General features: G+C 36.9%; 2 protein-coding genes across 3 annotated transcripts; both read right to left on the minus strand.

Annotated features, from left to right (window-relative positions):
• Positions 1 to 14297: 14297 nt before the first annotated feature.
• LOC146454125 (uncharacterized) lies at positions 14298 to 15631 on the minus strand. The gene is made up of 2 exons (XM_085095804.1): positions 15580 to 15631; positions 14298 to 15158 (listed from the first exon to the last, which is right to left on the minus strand). Exons 1-2 carry the CDS (start codon positions 15629 to 15631, stop codon positions 14323 to 14325), a joined length of 888 nt encoding a protein of 295 aa, XP_084951930.1. The 3' UTR covers positions 14298 to 14322.
• Positions 15632 to 15637: 6 nt separating this feature from the next.
• On the minus strand, positions 15638 to 21244 carry LOC146454126 (uncharacterized). Of its 2 annotated transcripts, none has more exons than XM_085095731.1 (2): positions 20988 to 21244; positions 15638 to 17022 (listed from the first exon to the last, which is right to left on the minus strand). In XM_085095731.1, exon 2 carries the CDS (start codon positions 17019 to 17021, stop codon positions 15885 to 15887), a length of 1137 nt encoding a protein of 378 aa, XP_084951857.1. In that variant the 5' UTR covers position 17022; positions 20988 to 21244; the 3' UTR covers positions 15638 to 15884. The 2 variants fall into 2 exon arrangements, with proteins under 2 accessions (XP_084951857.1, XP_084951856.1); XM_085095730.1 differs by having other exon boundaries at positions 15638 to 17081.
• Positions 21245 to 22560: the final 1316 nt, after the last annotated feature.

Below are 22560 nucleotides of genomic sequence, written 5' to 3' on the forward strand. Positions count from 1 at the left end.
AAGCCCCGCGGGAACTTACAGGTGATAATTACATCAGGAGTTGGCTTATACTGGGACATAGCTTGAAAAATTGAACCCTGGGGCTTATTTTTAGAATTTTTGCAGAAGGCAGGGACTATCGACTTTATTAATTTTAGTTCAGTAAAGGTTGAGTTATCATGTCAACTTTTCTGTTGCATAAACTATAACACAAGGAGGCGGATGAGGCTCGGGCAGTCACATGGGTAAGGTTGACCACACCCAGAAATACATTAGCAAAGTTGCAATAATTATATTTCTTGCCTCAGCATGAAAAAAAGTTTGATTAAAAAATGGTATTGATGAGTTTTGCACTGATTTTACTGGTTAGGGAAGGGGACATGTAGTATCAGGCTATTTTTCATGCAGTACTTTGATAAGGTGGTGTTGCTGTTTCATCCAGCCCTGCAGTATGCATCTTTCAGCATTTTGGTCAACAGTGTTCAGTAGGAAAATCAATTCCCATTACTACTAGAATGTTCCTGTGTATTTTTCTGTTTGGAACTAGCCTGTATAGCAAGAGCAGATTACTTGCAATTTAAAATGCAGTATCAGTATTCTGTTGATTTTCAATATGGTTGTGGGCACACTCAAATGCCCTCATAACTTGTGTTGCCAGTTTTGTTGATTCGATTTTACTTTTACAGCTACATGTAGGTTTCCAGGTGTGGAACAAGACTACCAAAAACTGAAATGGTTTCGGCATCCAGACTCTAAAAAAAATAAAACAAATGCCCAAATAAGTTCTTACCGGTAACCCTTATTAATAAAATCAGTGCATACCTCATTTATTTGTTCATCTAACAAAAAGAAGACATTTGGATATACCCCAACTTCTGAAGTGAAATAGTTTTGGATTCATATTTGTTTTGCTTGATTGAGCTGTTTTGTCCTTTGTTTTAAGAGTCTTTTGGAATACAAAATAAAAATTCTACAGGGGCATTTATCATAGATATGAGGCACTTAGAGTGGAGGTTTATTTACTGTAAGCATTTTCCTACATGTCGTTCTTTCTCAAATTCTGTTTCAAGGATCTCTTTGCAAATCTCCTCATATGAGGCACCCATCTTTTCAACATCTGCTTTAAGTTCATCTATTTTCTGTTTTGTGCATATTCTAATGTTTTTCTTAATCCTCCGCTGAGTGCGTTTGGATGCATTTGCGAAACGTGGAGGAGGTCGTCCAACTGAATTTTTGACAGAAGTACTTGGTGGCGAAGGCTGTATGATAACCAGAGTACTATTCTCTTTATTGCACGATAACCTGTGTAGCCTTACGAAGCATGCTGCACAGCACCTTAAATTTCCAGACAGGGGTCAAATTATGTGTCATTTATGAAAATCGAAAATTGATGAGTTGGGTTGATTTAAGCGATAATCATGGGTGAGATCGGGGGTAAAAGTGGCATAGTTTTGAAAAATGCGCTTATACCCTCAAGTGTCATACTACTAACCGCTTGTGAACGCGTAGCTCAATTTTTGTTAAAATACACACCGGAAATATTCAATGACTTGTGCGCGCTAAGTCAAAACTCGAAAATTATATATTGTATGGAGAAGGTTAAACTTTGGCTAAATTTGTAAAGAGAAGCCCTGTCCATTAAAATAAAAATGAACATTTTACATCAAATAATAAGACAGATAGATGCAAATGAATGCAACCGCTTGTAAACGCGTAACCCAATTTTTTTTAAATTACACACTGGAAACATTCAATGACTTGTGCGCGCTAAGACAAAACATAAAAACTGTATATTGTATGAAGAAGCTTAAGCTTTCGCTGCATTTGAAAAAGAAAGCACTGTCCATTTAAAGAAAACTGAACAGCATCAAACGAATAATTAGAGAGATAGAGGCAATTGAATGCAACCGCTTGTGAACGCGTAACCAAATTTTCGTTAAATTACACACCGGAAATATTCAATGACTTGTACGCGCTAAGTCAAAACTTAAAAACTATATATTGTATGGAGAAGCTTTAAATTTCGCAAGATTTGAAAAAGAACTCACTGTCTATTAAATTAATAATAAACAACATAAAGCAAATAATAAGAGAGATAGATGCAATTGAATGCAACCGCTTGTGAACGCGTAACCCAATTTTCGTTAAATTACACACCGGAAATATTCAATGACTTGTGCGCGCTAAGTAAAAACTCAAAAACTATATATTGTATGAAAAAGCTTAAACTTTCGCTGAATTTCAAAAGTAATGCAGTGTCTATTATAATATCATTGAACAACATAAAACAAATAATAAGAGATATAGAGGCAAATAAATGCAACCGCTTGTGAACGCGTAACCCAATTTTCGTGAAATTACACTCTAAAAAAATTTTCAATGACTTGTACCCGCTAAGTCAAAACTTAAAAACTATATATTGTATGAAGAAGCTTAAACTCTCGCTGACTTTCAAAAGTAATGCAGTGTCTATTATAATATCATTGAACAACATAAAACAAATGATAAGAGATATAAAGGCAAATAAATGCAACCGCTTGTGAACGCGTAACCCAATTTTCGTTAAATTACACACTCGAAATTTTCAATGACTTGTACGCGCTAAGTCAAAACTTAAAAACTATATATTGTATGTAGAAGCTTAAACTTTCGCTGGATTTGAAAAAGAACTCACTGTTTATTAAAATAATAATAAACAACATAAAACAAATAATAAAAGAGATAGAGGCAAATTTATGCAACCGCTTGTAAACACGTAACCCAATTTTCGTTAACTTACACACTGGAAATATTCAAAGAATTGTGCGCGCTAAGTCGAAATTCATAAACTATAAATTGTATGAATAAGCTTAAACTTTCGCTAAATTTGAAAAAGGATGCACTGTCCACTTAAAGAAAAATAAACAGAATAGGACAAATAATAAGAGAGATATAGGCAAATGAATGCAACCGCTTGTAAAGGCGTAACGCAATTTTTTTAAATTACACACTGCAAATATTCAATGACTTGTGCACGCTAAGACAAAACTTAAAAACTGTATTTTGTATGAAGAAGCTTAAACTTTCGCTGCATTTGAAAAAGAATGCACTGTCCATTTAAAGAAAAATGACAACATCAAACAAATAATAAGAGAGATAGAGGCAAATGAATGCAACTGTTTGTAAACACGTAACCCAATTTTCGTTAAATTACACAACGGAAATATGCAATGACTTGTGCGCGCTAAGTCAAAACTCAAAAACTATATATTGTATGGAGAAGCTTAAACTTTCGCTGGATTTAAAAAGAAAAGCACTGTCCATTAAAAGGAAAATAACCATTATACAACAAATAATAAGAGAGATAGAGGCAAATGAATGCAACCGCTTGTAAACACGTAACACAATTTTCGTTAAATTACACACTGGAAATATTTAATGAATTGTGCTCGCTAAGTCAAACCTCAAAAACTATAAATTGTATGAAGAAGCTTAAACTTTCGCTAAATTTGAAACAGGATGCACTGTCCACTTAAAGAAAAACAAACAGAATGGGACAAATAATAAGAGAGATAGAGGCAAATGAATGCAACCGCTTGTAAACGCGTAACCCAATTTTCGTTATATTACACACCGGAAATATTCAATGACTTGTACGCGCTAAGTCAAAACTCAAAAACTATATATTGTATGGAGAAGCTTAAAGTTTCGCTCGATTTAAAAAGAAAAGCACTGTCCATCAAAAGGAAAATAACCATTATACGACAAATAATAAGGCTGATAGATGCAAATGAATGAAGCCGCTTGTGAACGCGTAACCCAATTTTTTTAAATTACACGCTCGAAATATTCAATGACTTGTGCAAGCTAAGACAAAACTTAAAAACTGTATATTGTATGAAAAAGCTTAAACTTTCGCTATATTTAAAAAAGAATGCACTGTCCATTTAAAGAAAAATGACAATATTAAACAAATAATAAGAGAGATAGATGCAAATGAATGCAACCGCTTGTAAACACGTAACCCAATTTTCGTTAAATTACACACTGGAAATATTCAATGAATTGTGCTCGCTAAGTCAAAACTCAAAAACTATATAATGTATGGAGAAGCTTCAACTTTCGCTAGATTTGAAAGAGAACCCACTGTCTATTAAAATAATAATAAACAAAATAAAACAAATAATAAGAGAGATAGAGGCAAATTAATGCAACCGCTTGTGAACACGTAACCCAATTTTCGTTAACCTACACACTGGAAATATGGAATGAATTGTGCGCGCTAATTCAAAACTCATAAACTATATATTCTATGAAGAAGCTTAGACTTTCGCTGAATTTCAAAAGTAATGCAGTGTCGATTATAATATCAATGAACAACATGAAACAAATGATAATAGAGATAGAGGCAAATAAATGCAACCGCTTGTGACCGCGTAACCTAATTTTCGTGAAATTACACTCTAAAAAAATATTCAATGACTTGTGCTCGCTAAGTCAAACCTCAAAAAGTATAAATTGTATGAAGAAGCTTAAACTTTCGCTAAATTTGGAAAAGGATGCACTGTCCACTTAAAGATAAATAAACAGAATAGGACAAATAACAAGAGAGATAGAGGCAAATAAATGCAACCGCTCTTAAACGCGTAACCCAATTTTCGTTAAATTACACACCGGAAATATTCAATGACTTGTGCGCCGTAAGTCAAAACTCAAAAACTATATATTGTATGGAGAAGCTTAAAGTTTCGCTCGATTTAAAAAAAAAAGCACTGTCCATCAAAAGGAAAATAACCATTATACAACAAATAATAAGGCAGATAGATGCAAATGAATGAAGCCGCTTGTGAACGCGTAACCCAATTTTTTTAAATTACACACTGGAAATATTCAATGACTTGTGCAAGCTAAGACAAAACTTAAAAACTGTAAATTGTATGAAAAAGCTTAAACTTTCGCTGTATTTAAAAAAGAATACTCTGTCCATTTAAAGAAAAATGACAACATTAAACAAATAATAAGAGAGATAGATGCAAATGAATGCAACCGCTTGTAAACACGTAACCCAATTTTCGTTAAATTACACACTGGAAATATTCAATGAATTGTGCGCGCTAAGTCAAAACTCAAAAACTATATAATGTATGGAGAAGCTTCAACTTTCGCTAGATTTGAAAAAGAACCCACTGTCTATTAAAATAAAAATAAACAACATAAAACAAATAATAAGAGAGATAGGGGCAAATTAATGCAACCGTTTGTGAACGCGTAACCCAATTTTCGTTAAATTTCACACTGGAAATATTCAATGACTTGTGCGCGCTAAGTCAAAACTCAAAAACTATATATTGTATGTAGAAGCTTCAACTTTCGCTAGATTTGAAAAAGAACCCACTGTCTATTAAAATAATAATAAACAACATAAAACAAATAATAAGAGAGATAGAGGCAAATGAATGCAACCGCTTGTAAACGGGTAACCCAATTTTCGTTAAATTGCACACTAAAAATATTCCATGACTTGTGCTCGCTAAGTCAGACACCAAAAAGTATAAATTGTATGAAAAATCTTAAACTTTCGCTAAACTTAAAAAAGAATGCACTGTCCATTCAAAGAAAAATGAACAGCATCAAACAAATAATGAGAGAGATAGAGGCAAATAAATGATACCGCTTGTGAACACGTAACTCAATTTTCGTTAAATTACACACCGGAAATATTCAATGACTTGTGCGCGCTAAGTCAAAACTCAAAAACTATATATTGTATGGAGAAGCTTCAACTTTCGCTAGATTTGAAAAAGAACCCACTGTCTATTAAAAGAATAATAAACAACATAAAACAAATAATAAGAGAGAGAGAGGCAAATGAATGCAACCGCTTGTGAACGCGTAACCCAATTTTTGTTAAAATACACACCGGAAATATTCAATGACTTCTGCGCGTTAAGTCAAAACTCAAAAACTATATATTGTATGGAGAAGCTTAAATTTTCGTTGGATTTGAAAAAGAACTGACTGTCTATTAAATCAATAATAAACAACATAAAACAAATAATAAGAGAGATAGAGGCAAATTAATGCAACCGCTTGTTAACACGTAACCCAATTTTCGTTAACTTACTCACTGGAAATATTCAATGAATTGTGCGCGCTAAGTCAAAACTCATAAACTATATATTGTATGAAGAAGCTTAAACTGTCGCTGAATTTCAAAAGTAATGCAGTGTCGATTATAATATCAATGAACAACATAAAACAAATAATTAGAGAGATAGAGGCAATTGAATGCAACCGCTTGTGAACACGTAACCCAATTTTCGTTAAATTACACACCGGAAATATTCAATGACTTGTGCGCGCTAAGTCAAAACTCAAAAACTGTATATTGTATCAAGAAGCTTAAACTTTCGCTGAATTTCATAAGTAATGCAGTGTCGATTATAATATCAATGAACAACATAAAACAAATGATGAGAGATAGAGGCAAATAAATGCAACCGTTTGTGAACGCGTAACTTAATTTTCGTGAAATTACACTCTAAAAAAATATTCAATGACTTGTGCTCGCTAAGTCAAACCTCAAAAACTATAAATTGTATGAAGAAGCTTAAACTTTCGCTAAATTTGAAAAAGGATGCACTGTTCCCTTAAAGAAAAACAAACAGAATGGGACAAATAATAAGAGAGATAGAGGCAAATGAATGCAACCGCTTGTAAACGCGTAACCCAATTTTCGTTATATTACACACCGGAAATATTCAATGACTTGTGCGCGCTAAGTCAAAACTCAAAAACTATATATTGTATGGAGAAGCTTAAAGTTTCGCTCGATTTAAAAAAAAAAGCACTGTCCATCAAAAGGAAAATAACCATTATACAACAAATAATAAGGCAGATAGATGCAAATGAATGAAGCCGCTTGTGAACGCGTAACCCAATTTTTTTAAATTACACACTGGAAATATTCAATGACTTGTGCAAGCTAAGACAAAACTTAAAAACTGTATATTGTATGAAAAAGCTTAAACTTTCGCTGTATTTAAAAAAGAATACTCTGTCCATTTAAAGAAAAATGACAACATTAAACAAATAATAAGAGAGATAGATGCAAATGAATGCAACCGCTTGTAAACACGTAACCCAATTTTCGTTAAATTACACACTGGAAATATTCAATGAATTGTGCGCGCTAAGTCAAAACTCAAAAACTATATAATGTATGGAGAAGCTTCAACTTTCGCTAGATTTGAAAAAGAACCCACTGTCTATTAAAATAAAAATAAACAACATAAAACAAATAATAAGAGAGATAGGGGCAAATTAATGCAACCGTTTGTGAACGCGTAACCCAATTTTCGTTAAATTTCACACTGGAAATATTCAATGACTTGTGCGCGCTAAGTCAAAACTCAAAAACTATATATTGTATGTAGAAGCTTCAACTTTCGCTAGATTTGAAAAAGAACCCACTGTCTATTAAAATAATAATAAACAACATAAAACAAATAATAAGAGAGATAGAGGCAAATGAATGCAACCGCTTGTAAACGGGTAACCCAATTTTCGTTAAATTGCACACTAAAAATATTCCATGACTTGTGCTCGCTAAGTCAGACACCAAAAAGTATAAATTGTATGAAAAATCTTAAACTTTCGCTAAACTTAAAAAAGAATGCACTGTCCATTCAAAGAAAAATGAACAGCATCAAACAAATAATGAGAGAGATAGAGGCAAATAAATGATACCGCTTGTGAACACGTAACTCAATTTTCGTTAAATTACACACCGGAAATATTCAATGACTTGTGCGCGCTAAGTCAAAACTCAAAAACTATATATTGTATGGAGAAGCTTCAACTTTCGCTAGATTTGAAAAAAGAACCCACTGTCTATTAAAAGAATAATAAACAACATAAAACAAATAATAAGAGAGAGAGAGGCAAATGAATGCAACCGCTTGTGAACGCGTAACCCAATTTTTGTTAAAATACACACCGGAAATATTCAATGACTTCTGCGCGTTAAGTCAAAACTCAAAAACTATATATTGTATGGAGAAGCTTAAATTTTCGTTGGATTTGAAAAAGAACTGACTGTCTATTAAATCAATAATAAACAACATAAAACAAATAATAAGAGAGATAGAGGCAAATTAATGCAACCGCTTGTTAACACGTAACCCAATTTTCGTTAACTTACTCACTGGAAATATTCAATGAATTGTGCGCGCTAAGTCAAAACTCATAAACTATATATTGTATGAAGAAGCTTAAACTGTCGCTGAATTTCAAAAGTAATGCAGTGTCGATTATAATATCAATGAACAACATAAAACAAATAATTAGAGAGATAGAGGCAATTGAATGCAACCGCTTGTGAACACGTAACCCAATTTTCGTTAAATTACACACCGGAAATATTCAATGACTTGTGCGCGCTAAGTCAAAACTCAAAAACTGTATATTGTATCAAGAAGCTTAAACTTTCGCTGAATTTCATAAGTAATGCAGTGTCGATTATAATATCAATGAACAACATAAAACAAATGATGAGAGATAGAGGCAAATAAATGCAACCGTTTGTGAACGCGTAACTTAATTTTCGTGAAATTACACTCTAAAAAAATATTCAATGACTTGTGCTCGCTAAGTCAAACCTCAAAAACTATAAATTGTATGAAGAAGCTTAAACTTTCGCTAAATTTGAAAAAGGATGCACTGTTCCCTTAAAGAAAAACAAACAGAATGGGACAAATAATAAGAGAGATAGAGGCAAATGAATGCAACCGCTTGTAAACGCGTAACCCAATTTTCGTTATATTACACACCGGAAATATTCAATGACTTGTGCGCGCTAAGTCAAAACTCAAAAACTATATATTGTATGGAGAAGCTTAAAGTTTCGCTCGATTTAAAAAGAAAAGCACTGTCCATCAAAAGGAAAATAACCATTATATAACAAATAATAAGGCAGATACTGAGATGCAAATGAATGAAGCCGCTTGTGAACGCGTAACCCAATTTTTTTAAATTACACGCTCGAAATATTCAATGACTTGTGTAAGCTAAGACAAAACTTAAAAACTGTATATTGTATGAAAAAGCTTAAACTTTCGCTGTATTTAAAAAAGAATGCTCTGTCCATTTAAAGAGAAATGACAAGATTAAACAAATAATAAGAGAGATAGAGGCAAATGAATGCAACCGCTTGTAAACACGTAACCCAATTTTCGTTAAATTACACACTGGAAATATTCAATGAATTGTGCGCGCTAAGTCAAAACTCAAATACTATATATTGTATGGAGAAGCTTCAACTTTCGCTAGATTTGAAAAAGAACCCACTGTCTATTAAAATAATAATAAACAACATAAAACAAATAATAAGAGAGATAGAGGCAAATTAATGCAACCGCTTGTGAACGCGTAACCCAATTTTCGTTAAATTGCACACTAAAAATATTCCATGACTTGTGCTCGCTAAGTCAGACACCAAAAAGTATAAATTGTAAGAAAAATCTTAAACTTTCGCTAAACTTAAAAAAGAATGCACTGTCCATTCAAAGAAAAATGAACAGCATCAAACATATAATGAGAGAGATAGAGGCAAATAAATGATACCGCTTGTAAACGCGTAACTCAATTTTCGTTAAATTACACACCGGAAATATTCAATGACTTGTGCGCGCAAAGACAAAACTCAAAAACTATATATTTTATAAAGAAGCTTAAACTTTTCTGAATTTGAAAAGAAATGCACTGTCCATTAAAAGAACAATTAACAAAATAGCACAAGTAGTAAGAGAGATAGAGGCAAATGAATGCAACCGCTTGTGAACGCGTAACCCAATTTTTGTTGAAATACACACCGGAAATATTCAATGACTTGTGCGCTTTAAGTCAAGACTCAAAAACTATATATTGTATGGAGAAGCTTAAACTTTTGCTGGATTTGAAAAAGAACTCACTGTCTATTAAAATAATATTAAACTAGAAATACGTGACTCGCAAAACCTCGCGAAGCTGGGGCTGGGTGGAAAGCCCTCTTTCGTGTTGTAGCATCAAATGAGGAGGTTAAAAGGTTTCTGAACATAGCAACTATTTTGATGAGCATGGTCTTTTCGTAGTTCCACAGGCTAGCTTGCGGTTAAAAATCTATTTCTGACGCGATGAAATGACAACGGGCGTGCAGCGCTGTCGTGTTCGATGAATTTATTTCCCACGGAAAATTATTTTACCGCGGCCACAAAACGTGTAATTTCTTCAATGCACACAAAAAAAGATTTCTAAAAGAAAGGGAAAAGATTGTGGATAGATAGTTCTGTATCCAGTGAATATTGATGAACATTGCAGTTGAAATTTGATCATGCACGCATATTTTTTCCGATGTATGCAAATTTTTTTCAGACGACGCCAGACAGTCTGACGTCATTCAAGTGCGGACACCTTCAAAAAAACATATATATATATATATATATAAATATATTTTTCGCTCGAATTCGCGCGGCTTAGCTCCGCTCGGGCCGGCTCGGCCCGACAAATTTATTAACCTCGCTACGCTCGGCGAGGAACAACATAAAACAAATAATAAGAGAGATAGATGCAATTTAATGCAACCGCTTGTGAACACGTAACCCAATTTTCGTTAACTTACACACCGGAAATATTCAATGAATTGTGCGCGCTAAGTCAAAACTCATAAACTATATATTGTATGAAGAAGCTTAAACTGTTGCTGAATTTCAAAAGTAATGCAGTGTCGATTATAATATCAATGAACAACATAAAGCAAATGATAAGAGAGATAGATGCAATTGAATGCAACCGCTTGTGAACGCGTAACCAATTTTCGTAAATTTACACACTAAAAAAATATTCAATGACTTGTGCTTGCTAAGTCAAACCTCAAAAACTATAAATTGTATGAAGAAGCTTAAACTTTCGCTGAATTTGAAAAAGAATGCACTGTCCATTTAAAGAAAAATGAACAGCATCAAACAAATAATAAGAGAGATAGAGGCAAATAAATGATACCGCTTGTGAACGCGTAACTCAATTTTCGTTAAATTACACACCGGAAATATTCAATGACTTGTGCACACTAAGACAAAACTTAAAAACTATATATTTTATAAAAAAGGTTAAACTTTTACTGAATTTGAAAAAGAATGCACTGTCCATTTAAAGAAAAATGAACAGGATAGCACAAATAATAAGAGAGATAGAGGCAAATGAATGCAACCACTTGTAAACACGTAACCCAATTTTTGTTAAATTACACACCAGAAATATTTAATGACTTGTCTGCACTAAGTCAAAACTCAAAAACTATATATTGTATGAAGAAGCTTAAACATTCGCTGAATTTGAAAAAGAATGCACTGTCCATTTAGGGAAAAATGAACAGAATAGGACAAATAATAAGAGAGATAGAGGCAAATGAATGCAACCGCTTGTGAACGCGTAACCCAATTTTCGTTAAATTACACACTAAAAATTATCAATGACTTGTGCTCGCTAAGTCAACCCTCAAAAACTATAAATTGTATGAAGAAGCTTAAACTTTCGCTGAATTTGAAAAAGAATGCACTGTCCATTTGAAGAAAAATGAACAGCATCAAGGAAATAATGAGAGAGATAGAGGCAAATAAATGATACCGCTTGTGAACGCGTAACTCAATTTTCGTTAAATTACACACTAAAAATATTCCATGACATGTGGTCGCTAAGTCAAACCTCAAAAACTATAAATTGTATGAAAAATCTTAAACTTTCGCTAAATTTAAAAAGGAATGCACTGTCTATGAAAATAAAAATGAACAGAATAGCACAAATAATAAGAGAGATAGAGGCAAATGAATGCAACCACTTGTAAACACGTAAGCCAATTTTTTTAAATTACACACTGGAAATATTCAATGACTTGTGCACGCTAGGACAAAACTTAAAAGCTGTATATTGTATGTAGAAGCTTAAACTTTTGCTGCATTTGAAAAAGAATGCACTGTCCATTGAATGACTTGTGCGCGCTAAGTCAAAACTTAAAACCTATAAATCGTATGAAAAAGCTTAAACTTTCGTTTTATTCAGATTAGAATATACTATCTATTAAAAAAAAAAAGTAGGACCATACCACAAATAATAAGAGAGATAGAGGCAAATGAATGCAACTGCTTTTGAACGCTTAACCCAATTTGTGTTAAATTACACGCCGGAAAATTTTAATTACTGATGCGTGCTAAGTCAAAACTCAAAAACTTTAAATTGTATGAAAAAGCTTAAACTTTCTTTGAATTCGGATTAGAATACACGAATTAATAAAAAAAAAAAAGTAGCACCATAGAACAAATAATAAGAGAGATAGAGGTAATTTATGTCTTCACCCCTACTAACATAAATATTATTGCTGTGTGCTGCATGTCCCGGGCTCAGTTTGCTGGGCAAAGGATAACAAAACAATTAACCATGATTTGGTGAAAATGGCTATGAGCAAAAGTCTCATAGCCCCTTTTATTTTTTATATAAATTGAACTAATGTATGGCTATGAACAAAGGCCCATAGCCACCTCATTACAACATCAGCGAAAGGACTACTACTGTCCTGAATTAACTATTAATGATTTTGCCCAGTAAAGGTGAGGGCAACCAAAACGCCAAAGCATCATGACAATTGACATCATGCCGCCCCACCCAAGGGAAATGCAGCACCCTATGTACAAAATACGCATTGATGACAAGATTGCAACATGATTAAATTGAATAACTTACAAAAGGTATGTTAAAGGTGGGAGATTAAATATGGTCCTAAAAACATGGCCATGGAAATATAATGAAAACAGCGACAAGGTTCCAATATACTAAAATGAGATAAGCAAGACTGTTGCACTTGAAAGACAGCCGCAATTCTCAATATCAGTTGAACAGATAAAGTGAGCATAAAATTGCCGAGAGGAAGGAGACTGCTGCCCTTGCAAGTCAGCCCCATTCAACACAGTAAAATTTGTAACAAAGCATATACTTAATATAAAATAATATCAACAATACTGACCTAATGTAGAGATGCATGAGACTGCTGCCCTTGCGAGACAGTCCCTACGTCAAGTAATCAAACAAGAGTTAAGGATTTACGAGCCAACAATTAACGAGATAAGTGAGACTGCTGCCCTTGCGAGACAGCCTCACTCAAGCAAGTCAAATGCTTTAGGAATACAAAAATGGTGAAATGAAAAAGGAAGGGGGGGGGGGGGGGGTGGGCTAATGCCCTTGGTAAATGGCCCTAAGCCTAAACCTACTATTAAACTATGGTTGTACTGAAATAGATAAAATGCGGCTGTAAGTTGAACGCAACTGCTGCCCTTGCAAGACAATTCCGCTCAAATTCCTGCATACATGTAACCAAATTACATGAATAAAAATTAATTAACCAAAACTATAAGTAATGCTGTGGTGGTGAATAAGACTGCTGCCCTTGCAAGTCAGCCTCCACCGACATCTAAACAAATCAAGTAGATACAGTAGATACTCGGATATACTTAAGAAATGCATTGGATTTCCAACGCCCTTGAATACGGATCTGAGCATCGGAAAAACCACGATCTGCAGCATATGATGCAGCTCCTATGCGAAAACTATGTCCCTTGTAACAGGAGGGGTCAAGCCCACAATATTTAATAGTTTGACAGAGTAGGTCTGCGAACAAAACCCTGGGTACTGGGGTCCCTTGAATGGTGAGAAAAATAGCACCTGCAGCATTGCCTCGTAATGCAAAATAATCAAGTATTAACTGAACTGGGCAGTGGTTATCCTGACGATTGACTACTAAGGAAAATGGGCGTTGATTATAGTTATGCTTGAAATCATGAAATGTAAGCTTTATGCCCACGACTTCTCTAGCAGGGTTAAGAAGCTTAGTGAGCTGATGAATTTGCAAAGGGGGGGGGGGGCAGAAGCCCGTGTTGCAGTAATTTCACCCACTCTTAAAAATGCAAAAAATGCGAGAGAACACATTGCTCGAAATAAGGTTATCCGATACTGTGACCCAGTGATATGAGAAGCAGAATCTAATATTCTATGCAGTATATTAAGAGTAATTGGTAATCTGCAGTCCAAGCGGTGGCCAATCTTTCGATATCCTGTCAATGTTTGCACAATGTAGAAAACTTTTCCTGGGTCAGAAAAACCCGCGAGCTTATGCGAGTACCCCAGAGCAGAAACGAAGGTGTTCACGGAGGAAGGGGCATAATGCTTATCGAACAAATAGGCTATGAAAAGTGCTAATGTAGGTGGTGGGAGTGGGAGTGAAAACATTGTGGACTGAAATACATCGTAGAGGCTGAAGGCTTGCATGCATAAGCTTAGAAACTATAGCTGCCAATGCTGGGGCTGCAGATGGTGAGGAATCTCCGATGGACAGGGGTTCATGTAAGCAGGGGCCAGCTGCTTGAAGATGGGAATCTGCAATCGAGATAAAGAATCTGCTAACTTGTTGTGGACCCCAGGGACATGCTTAGCCTTAAAAACAATGTTGTACTTCAAGCAGACTGAAACCAGCTTTCGGACAAAGGACATTAAAGATTTGTCACGACAGGATTGTTTGTTAATGATGTAAACTAGGGCTTCATTATCCGTAAAAAATAAAATGCAGCGATTACGTATCAGATGATCCCATAAGTGGAGACTCAAAACAATTGGATAAAATTCAAGAAAAGCAATATTCTTATGTAGCCAATCCACAGGCCATTTCCCATAGCACCAGTGGTTTTGAAAAATGGCCCCAAAACCAAGCGAACCGGCTGCATCAGTGAATAAATTAAGCTTATCTGAGCTATGCCAAATATCATCAAGGAAGAAGGATCTGCCATTGAATGATGACAAGAAGGACAACCAAACCCTCATATCTTCTTTTGCTTCGCCCGAAAGTCTGATGCGGTAATGAGCTGCTTTAATGCCAATAGTAAGGTCGATAAGCCTTCGTAGGAAGGCCCGACCGGGTAGAACAACAGAGCATGCAAAATTCAAAAGGCCTATTAATGACTGTAATTCTTGCAAAGATACCTTCTTGCGATGGAGGAAATTGGAGATGAGCTCAGTACATTTGTTAAGCTTCTCTTGAGGCAAACGAGCTTCAGACTGAACGGTATCAAGTTCAATACCAGCAAATGAAAGGACGGTTGAGGGGCCACAAGTTTTACCCGGTGCTATGGGAATCCCTAAATACTGACATAAACTTTTTTAAAAAGAAAATATCCAACTGTTTTTGGCAAAGTGAATCAGATGGGGCAACAATCAGGAAATCATCAAGTAAATGAAGAATATTTTGAATGCCAAACTTCTTTTGGGCAATCCATTCAACTGAGGTACTGAAAATTTCGAAAGTTTTGCATGAACTGGCACAACCCATTGGCATGCAGCGATCATAATAATAACTTCCATTCCATTTTATACCGAGAAGATGGTAGTCACGGGGGTGAATTGGAATTATTCTAAATGCATTTTTAACATCTGTTTTGGCTAAAAAACAACCTGGGCCAGCAAGTTTAATAAAGTGAATGGCATTTCGTATGGTAGCATAATGGACACTTATATTCACAGAAGACATCCCATCATTAATTGATGTACCTTTTGGATAGGATAAATGATGAATAAGTCTAAATTCACCAGGCGACTTCATAGGGACCACACCTATGGGGGACACATGGAAAATTGGAAATGGGGGAGAGTGGAATGGGCCAGCTAGCCTATGGGCATCCAGTTCTTTCTTTAGTTTTGCATCTACTATCTCAGGATGTTCAAGAGCTGACTTCAAATTGGTGGTCTCAAAACAAACATGATCACCTTCATAATGTAAGGGAAAACCGTCAGTAAATCCAGAATGCAAGAATTCAACAGTTGAATGAATGTAACCAGAAAGAAGAAGACATAAATTATGAACTCTTATTGGGGTTGGAAGAGGAGGGCTTGGCAGCCTGGGTGCGGGTGATGGGGGATTTGCGTGGGCCACGAAAATTACACTGAGAGGCTCGATGTTGGCCGTCACACTTGAAACAGGTGTGCTTAAAGTTACAGCCAGCACACTCATTGCCTTTATGGTATTTAGAGCAAAAACCCTTAGGGATTGCTACAAACCGGTTGGTTTTCCCTGAACTCTGAGCAGTTCTCTGATATGGGGTCTGCTGTGATCGTAGCCAGAGCTCCCAGTGAACATTACCCCAGGGGAGGGAAGTGGGCTGGGTCTGTCTCAGAAAGCGAAAATGCTCATCGTAATATTTCCAGTTGTGCCCCCTGGCTGCCAAGTCCTGGATAACATCTGCATATTTCATGAGAACTGAGGCCTCATTTGGATATTTCTGGACATAAATGCCCGCAAAAATATGGAAGGCATGCATCCAAGTTTCGATGTTCTGAATCTTCTTAGGCCTGGCCGCCGGTTCAAAACACAGAGACGGGGTTCTGCCCTCTGTAGTTGTTTGCAAACTTAGCTGGAATTTATTGTCTAGCACTGGATTAACCAGTAATGAGCCAAAATCGATGTACTCTTGCAGCCAAATCTTTCCCTTAAGTTTAGGAGAAACCCTCGAATCAATTGGGAGGCTGGCAGAGTTAAACAAAGGGCCTGATGGTAAAGGAGTTGATGTGGTGGCAGGCAGAACCTCACCTGAGAGGGTTGCATTAACTGCATTTACTGAATCACTAACTACAGCAGCAACACTACGCGATGATTGGGAATCCCCACTTGCAATAGTGACATCAGTAGGAGTACAGGCTGGAACTTCCTCTTGAAGCTGAGAACTTGGAGGAGCAGACTGGCCAGCAGGAATAAGAAGGGGTGTTAACTGTTTGGTAACTTCTGTGGTTACTTTGGACACATTCTGTTCCAGAAGACCAGGAGGGATGGAAGATGCTGCAGAAGGATGAAGACCTGTGGTGGGTGATTCTGCAGTGGCGGCAGGCACACGCTGAACTTTGCCCTTGCCAGTAGTTTTAGTGACGCGCCGTGTCCGTTTAGGAGGAGGTTGCACGGGCGGATGAACTGATGGACGTTTCTGGCGACATGGAGGCATTCTAGAATACAGAGAAAAGCGGCAGACTCTGTGGTCCAAAAACAAACTTACAGGCTGGTACTGGTATAGGAAATACACAGACATGGAGTCTCAATGAACTTACATAACAATTAAGACCATTACCCAAGATAGTAAATCATAATTTCAATATCAGAGGAGCAAAGCCCCATAATAAAAATAGAGGAACAAAGCCTCAAAATAATGCTCACATGCCAGCAAAAAATAAAAATCGAGGAATGAAGCCTCGAATTAAAGCTGGCGTTAACATATGGCCAGCAAATAAGGGAGCAATGCCCATTACAAAAAACAAGGCCGCAACGACCTTGGAATAAAAAGAGGAACTAAACCTCAAATTAAAGCTGACGTAAAAAATTTTACGAACAGCAATTGACACGAGGAGCAAAGCCTCGAATTACAGCTGGCATAAACATATGACCAGCACAGCTGACATAACAAGAGAGTGAGCAAAATAAATGAGGAACAAAGCCTCAAATTCAGAGCTGTCATAAGAATATGAACAGCCAATAAGGGAACAAAGCCCTCTCAGATTTTATTTTTATTTTTAAAAATAAAAATAAAATGTAATGGGCGATTCCAGAAAATATCCATACCATACCACGGACGGCTTTTAGGATTTCCGAAGGGGAGGGGGGGTTCACGATTATGGAATTCCGAAGGGGAGGGGGGGTTCACAATTATGGAATTCTGAGGGCATGGGGGGGCCTTTGCTCGTTTTTTAATCAAGGAAATGCTGTTTTCGAAGTTTTGATTCGAAAGATTAAAGTACAATCAAGCATAATTATGTGCAGCGTACTGGTAGCGATCGCGCGTGTTTCCATTCTCAGCTTGTGAAACAGCGGCCGAAAAAGGTGCAATCCTTTAATATCGCTTCCTTCACTGTTTCTTACTGGGTTAAGTGGACAGGTAGTCATCTTTGAGAGGAAGACACGGTTACGATTTGAAATGAAGAAAACGTGACATCGCCTTTTGAGATTCGATGATCTCGATAATATTTATGCAAATTTGTAACGCTACGCCAAAGATGTAAACAAAGTCTGCTCAAAGGCAAGCGAGCGGCCACGTTGAAGTTTCCCCGGTTCCTTGCCGAATTTTACCGTAGACGTTGTACGTTTTTAAAAAAGGAAATGCTTTTTCCGAAGTTTTCATTCGAAAGATTCAAGTACAATCAAGTATAATCTTGCACAGCGTACTGCTTGCGCAGCGAAGATATTTCAGAAGCGATCGTGTTACATTCCGCGAAAAAACCGCAATCTTGTCCACGTGCTCCGGCGTAAGAGTCGATCGATTGGAAGGCTGCTCTTGTATGAGGGTTAATGACTGCTACTTTTTTCAGTAACATTTTGTAAATAAAGTAGATAATTACAAAACAGCAATGATGTATGTTTACTCGTGAGGGACTCGGGCACGTGGAATCGAACATTCAAGACGCGCATCACATATCACTGATAAATTTGCATAAAGTTGTTTTCAATGTAGTTGACAATCGGTAATTTTCTTCTTCCTCGCTAAAAGCGTTTGAAATAGTTAATACTAGGTATTCGTAATGTGGTAATTGAAACCACAAGTTTTCTCTTGATAGCGCCTGGAATCACAGATACAATTTTATTTAATTGAATTTTTGGTTCAGAAACTGAAGCCGACTGAAGCATAGATTTTGCGCGGGTATAAAACAAGGGGTGAAAAGAAATAATTTTTGTTTTCATCCAATGCGTTGTTCTAGTTTCCTACTTTTCCTAAAGGAGATGAATGGCACAAGAAAACAAAGAGGAGTAAAACTGCCGTAAATGGTGTTTATTATTATAGCCAAATTCGGACTTGAAAAGAACATTTCACGGCCTGGCCACTAGCGGTAGGTTTTTCTTGTTGCTGAAGAGTAAAGCTTGTCGCCTAGCGCCGCTAGATCGCAGCCCTGAGGAGGCATAAATTCATGTTCGTTTGTTCATATAGGCGTTGCTAAAATCGAAAATGTACTTCCCAGAAAAACCGGAAATTCTGAAGGGGAGGGGGGGTTCACGATTATGGAATTCTGAGGGCATGGGGGGGGTAACGCATTTTGGAATTTCCGAAGGCAAGAGGGGGTTAAAACATGGAAGCCGTCCGTGGTTGGGTATGGATATTTTCTGGAATTGCCCAATGCAACAAAAGAAAAATTGGGCAGGACAAGCCGGGCTGACAAAATGTCGCCAAAGTGGCAATGCCAATTAAGAGCTCACAAATGAACAAAACAAAAATATACATTAATAGGAAAATTAATACATGGAGCAGAAAATTAGCCTTAACAAACGTAACATAAACCAGAATAAAACGGTGATCTGGGTGACAATGATGTACACCTAAAGCATGTTTAATGCGTAGTTCAATTCTACCTGTTACCATCTCCCCCCCGGGCACACCCCGGGCATTTGTGTACTTGACGTCCTATTCCCCACCCCCGGGCACACAGAAAGAGACAATTCCCCACCCCCGGGACTCATGACATGGACTAAAAATAAACTGCTTCGTTTTGATGATTTATTTCTTTATTTAAACAAAACCAGGCACCTGAAAAATCCTAAACTTTTAGAGCGAACGCGTATACATATTTAAAGAAGTTAAAGCTGATTGCCGCAGATTCGAGTTGAATTCGAAGCAACGCGTACGCATTGCATGCAGAAAACCAACTGTAAAATTTGAGAACAAATCTGGGAACCGAAACATTTACCCAAAGCGTATACCTAGCCTTTAAGATAAAAGTATAAAAATGAAACAGCCTTGAATATACGAAATAAAGCTACTAAATTCGGATACTTACGTCAAATCAAGCTCTGGGATAAGCTTTTAAAGTAATGAATGAAAATATAAATCACATCGCCTCCATCAGATCGATAAAATAAAATATATTTTCATTTTATAAACTGCAACAAATTACCAATAACACTTAAATTCAAACAGAGCTTTCAGCTTCGACAGATTACTCTGGTCCAGCTATTCGCTAACGTACTCAATGGACTTGCCAGCGAAAAACATGGCCTTTTCCGCGTAGTTAGCCGCCATTGTCACCCCATAAGTCCTTGCGTGAGTAGTTATTTCGATTTGCCCCGCCCCCTAACCCCGGGCAAGACCGCTTGAGGAAATTCCCGGCCCCCGGGCCAGACGGGTCGAGTTTTCCCGGGGGTGTGCCCGGGAGGGGGATGGTAACAGGTAGAATTGAACCACGCATAACGCCTTTAAAATGGCGCCGCGATAGCTACGGTACAAAAAGTATTGACCCAGTGGGTCTAAATGCACACCATCATGAGTAAGTCGGGTCTGTGATAAATTAGAAAAACCCTTATGATACCAACAGAAAACATTATCGATGTGCTCTAATAATGCACTAAGACACTGATGTAGAACTGGCACTTTTATATTGAAGGACTGAAAGCCCGCGCACGACTGACCACGAGGAATGACTTGGCAAACGCCTATGACGCGAACAGAATATTTTTCGCGCAGTTAAGAAACAAGGACTTCAATTTCCGATGCTACTACTTCAGGCCCTGACTGTGAAAGATCATTGGTACCGACCACGTCCGGAGTAAGACGTGAAATAACGTTAAGGTCGTGGGCTTGAAGCTTCGAAACAGTTCGACCTCCCACGCCGAACATGTGGACAAAAGCACTGCCATGCAGATTAAAATTCCCGTCAACACGCGAGTCAAATCCAGTCTCTATATCGCTCTTTAGCCTCTTAACAAAGGAATGCCCTAAAATAAGAACTGTGGCCGCTGCAGAAGCCATGAAACAAAGGCGTTACTGCAGAATAAAAGAAATTACAGAGGCGTATGAGTCGCGACTAAGCAGGAATGCGGGCGGTGAAAGCGACTCTCAAGTCGTACCAGAAAGACAATTGCAAACGCGTTAACTTAGCCACTGAACCTTAAAATACGGCCGTAATTAAACGTATGCAAATAAGAAAGAGCTTACCTTAAAAATTAAAAAATAAAAGGCGGCTGAATTCGTTCAGAAGTAATCCACTGACGAACGTGGTGCGTGTCTTGATGCAAAGGTCATGAACGCTAGAGGGTGGTACAATATAGATTGTCAGGGCCCTAGCCCGTGACCCTGGTATCGTGACATTATGTCACACAATACAACAAAATTCCTAAAGAAACTTCAGTACTGAATAAAAAGACAAACAACAGATCGGATTGAAGACATAAAATCCTATTTGTAAACAAATATTCCCTTTAATGCAACAGCTTGTACCCTGCGCGCAACGTCAAAACTCAAAAACTATAAATCGCATGAAAAAGATTAAACAATCGCCGAATTCGGAAAAGAATACACTCTGGATTAAAAAAAAAAGTAGCAGCAGATGTCAAATAATTAGTGTAGAAGCTTGTCTCTAAAACGAGATAACACAAGATATCTGTGGATTCGACCTGAGGTAAACAGTCAGGCTGAAAGTGCTTCCCTTCGATCAAAACTGGATCGATTCCGATTGTGGATATTTTCTGCAAATATCGATCTGTGACCGGCAAATCCAGCTTCTTTGCATTTTCAGAAATCGGAAAATATTGGGCAATTTTCGAATTATCCTCGGAGTTCGATTTGCTTTTGTATAAATCCATTTTTGCTAGAGGGAATATCAATTGCAGTTGTGACCTACCAATGACGTATTACGCAATCAAAAGTGGTACACCAATATGGCGGCGGGCCAATGCGTGACCTCACGTGAAAACGATCTATATATATCTTGCGGAGTGATAATGGACTTGGTCCTGGTTGGTTTCGATTTGAAGGCGCAGGAGGTACAAGAATGGCTTCAACATGTCCACACTCAAAACGTTGAGGCGCTCGCCTTCCTGGTTAGTTTATATGAGGTCATCCGAGTGTCGCGGATGGAGAAAGTAAGAGAAGGGTCTGCTTTCGCGGGTACCACAATTGTTGTCTCTTTTCCACTACCATCAAAGTTAGGAACTGTAGCTCATTCTATGTGTATTACCTTGATGGTACCCCTTTTAAATAGACCCAAACTCCGCTACAGTGGCAGTGATTAAACACGGGAACATTCCAATCTCGAGAAAGTAAAAAATTCATTTCTTAGAATTGAACTATTAGTCTGGAACGCAATAACTTTAGATTTCCGGAATTTGCCCAAATTTACTTTTACAAAATAAACTTAACCAAGGGCCATGGAAGTTTCTTAGAAAATAAATTATCAATGTAATGCAATAGCTCTACCATTGTCCATTTTTTAACTTTCTCTTTAAATTTACTAGTCTTTGCAATGTCAGTTATATTATATATTTTTAATCCTTCCACAATCCTTAATATTGGTGTTACCTTTTGCTTCCTTTACAGCTAATGTTTAAATTTAGTAACAATTTCATTTACCACGATATTTGCAATTCCTTTGTTTTCTATCCCAGCCTCGATTAGCCAGCTTCATGCGGGAGGGAAAATTAATTTTCTTGTGCCATGTGACGTGATTAAATTTTGTTGTTGGCATTGAAACGATCGGGCCTGAAAATTTTGAGGGAGTTTAGGTTCGTTT

Source organism: Pavona decussata, unplaced genomic scaffold (assembly GCF_977016875.1).
Source record: "Pavona decussata unplaced genomic scaffold, jaPavDecu1.1 SCAFFOLD_313, whole genome shotgun sequence".
Classification (NCBI taxonomy): domain Eukaryota; kingdom Metazoa; phylum Cnidaria; class Anthozoa; order Scleractinia; family Agariciidae; genus Pavona; species Pavona decussata.

Excerpts from the sequence above, each read along its gene's own strand:
- LOC146454125 (XM_085095804.1), bottom strand. The coding sequence starts at position 15,631 with ATGAAGTCGCCTGGTGAATTTAGACTTATTCATCATTTATCCTATCCA. Across the intron at positions 15,159-15,579 it reads TCATTTATCCTATCCAAAAG|CACCGGGTAAAACTTGTGGC; the intron begins GTACATCAATTA and ends GGATTCCCATAG.
- LOC146454126 (XM_085095731.1), bottom strand. The coding sequence starts at position 17,021 with ATGCCTCCATGTCGCCAGAAACGTCCATCAGTTCATCCGCCCGTGCAA.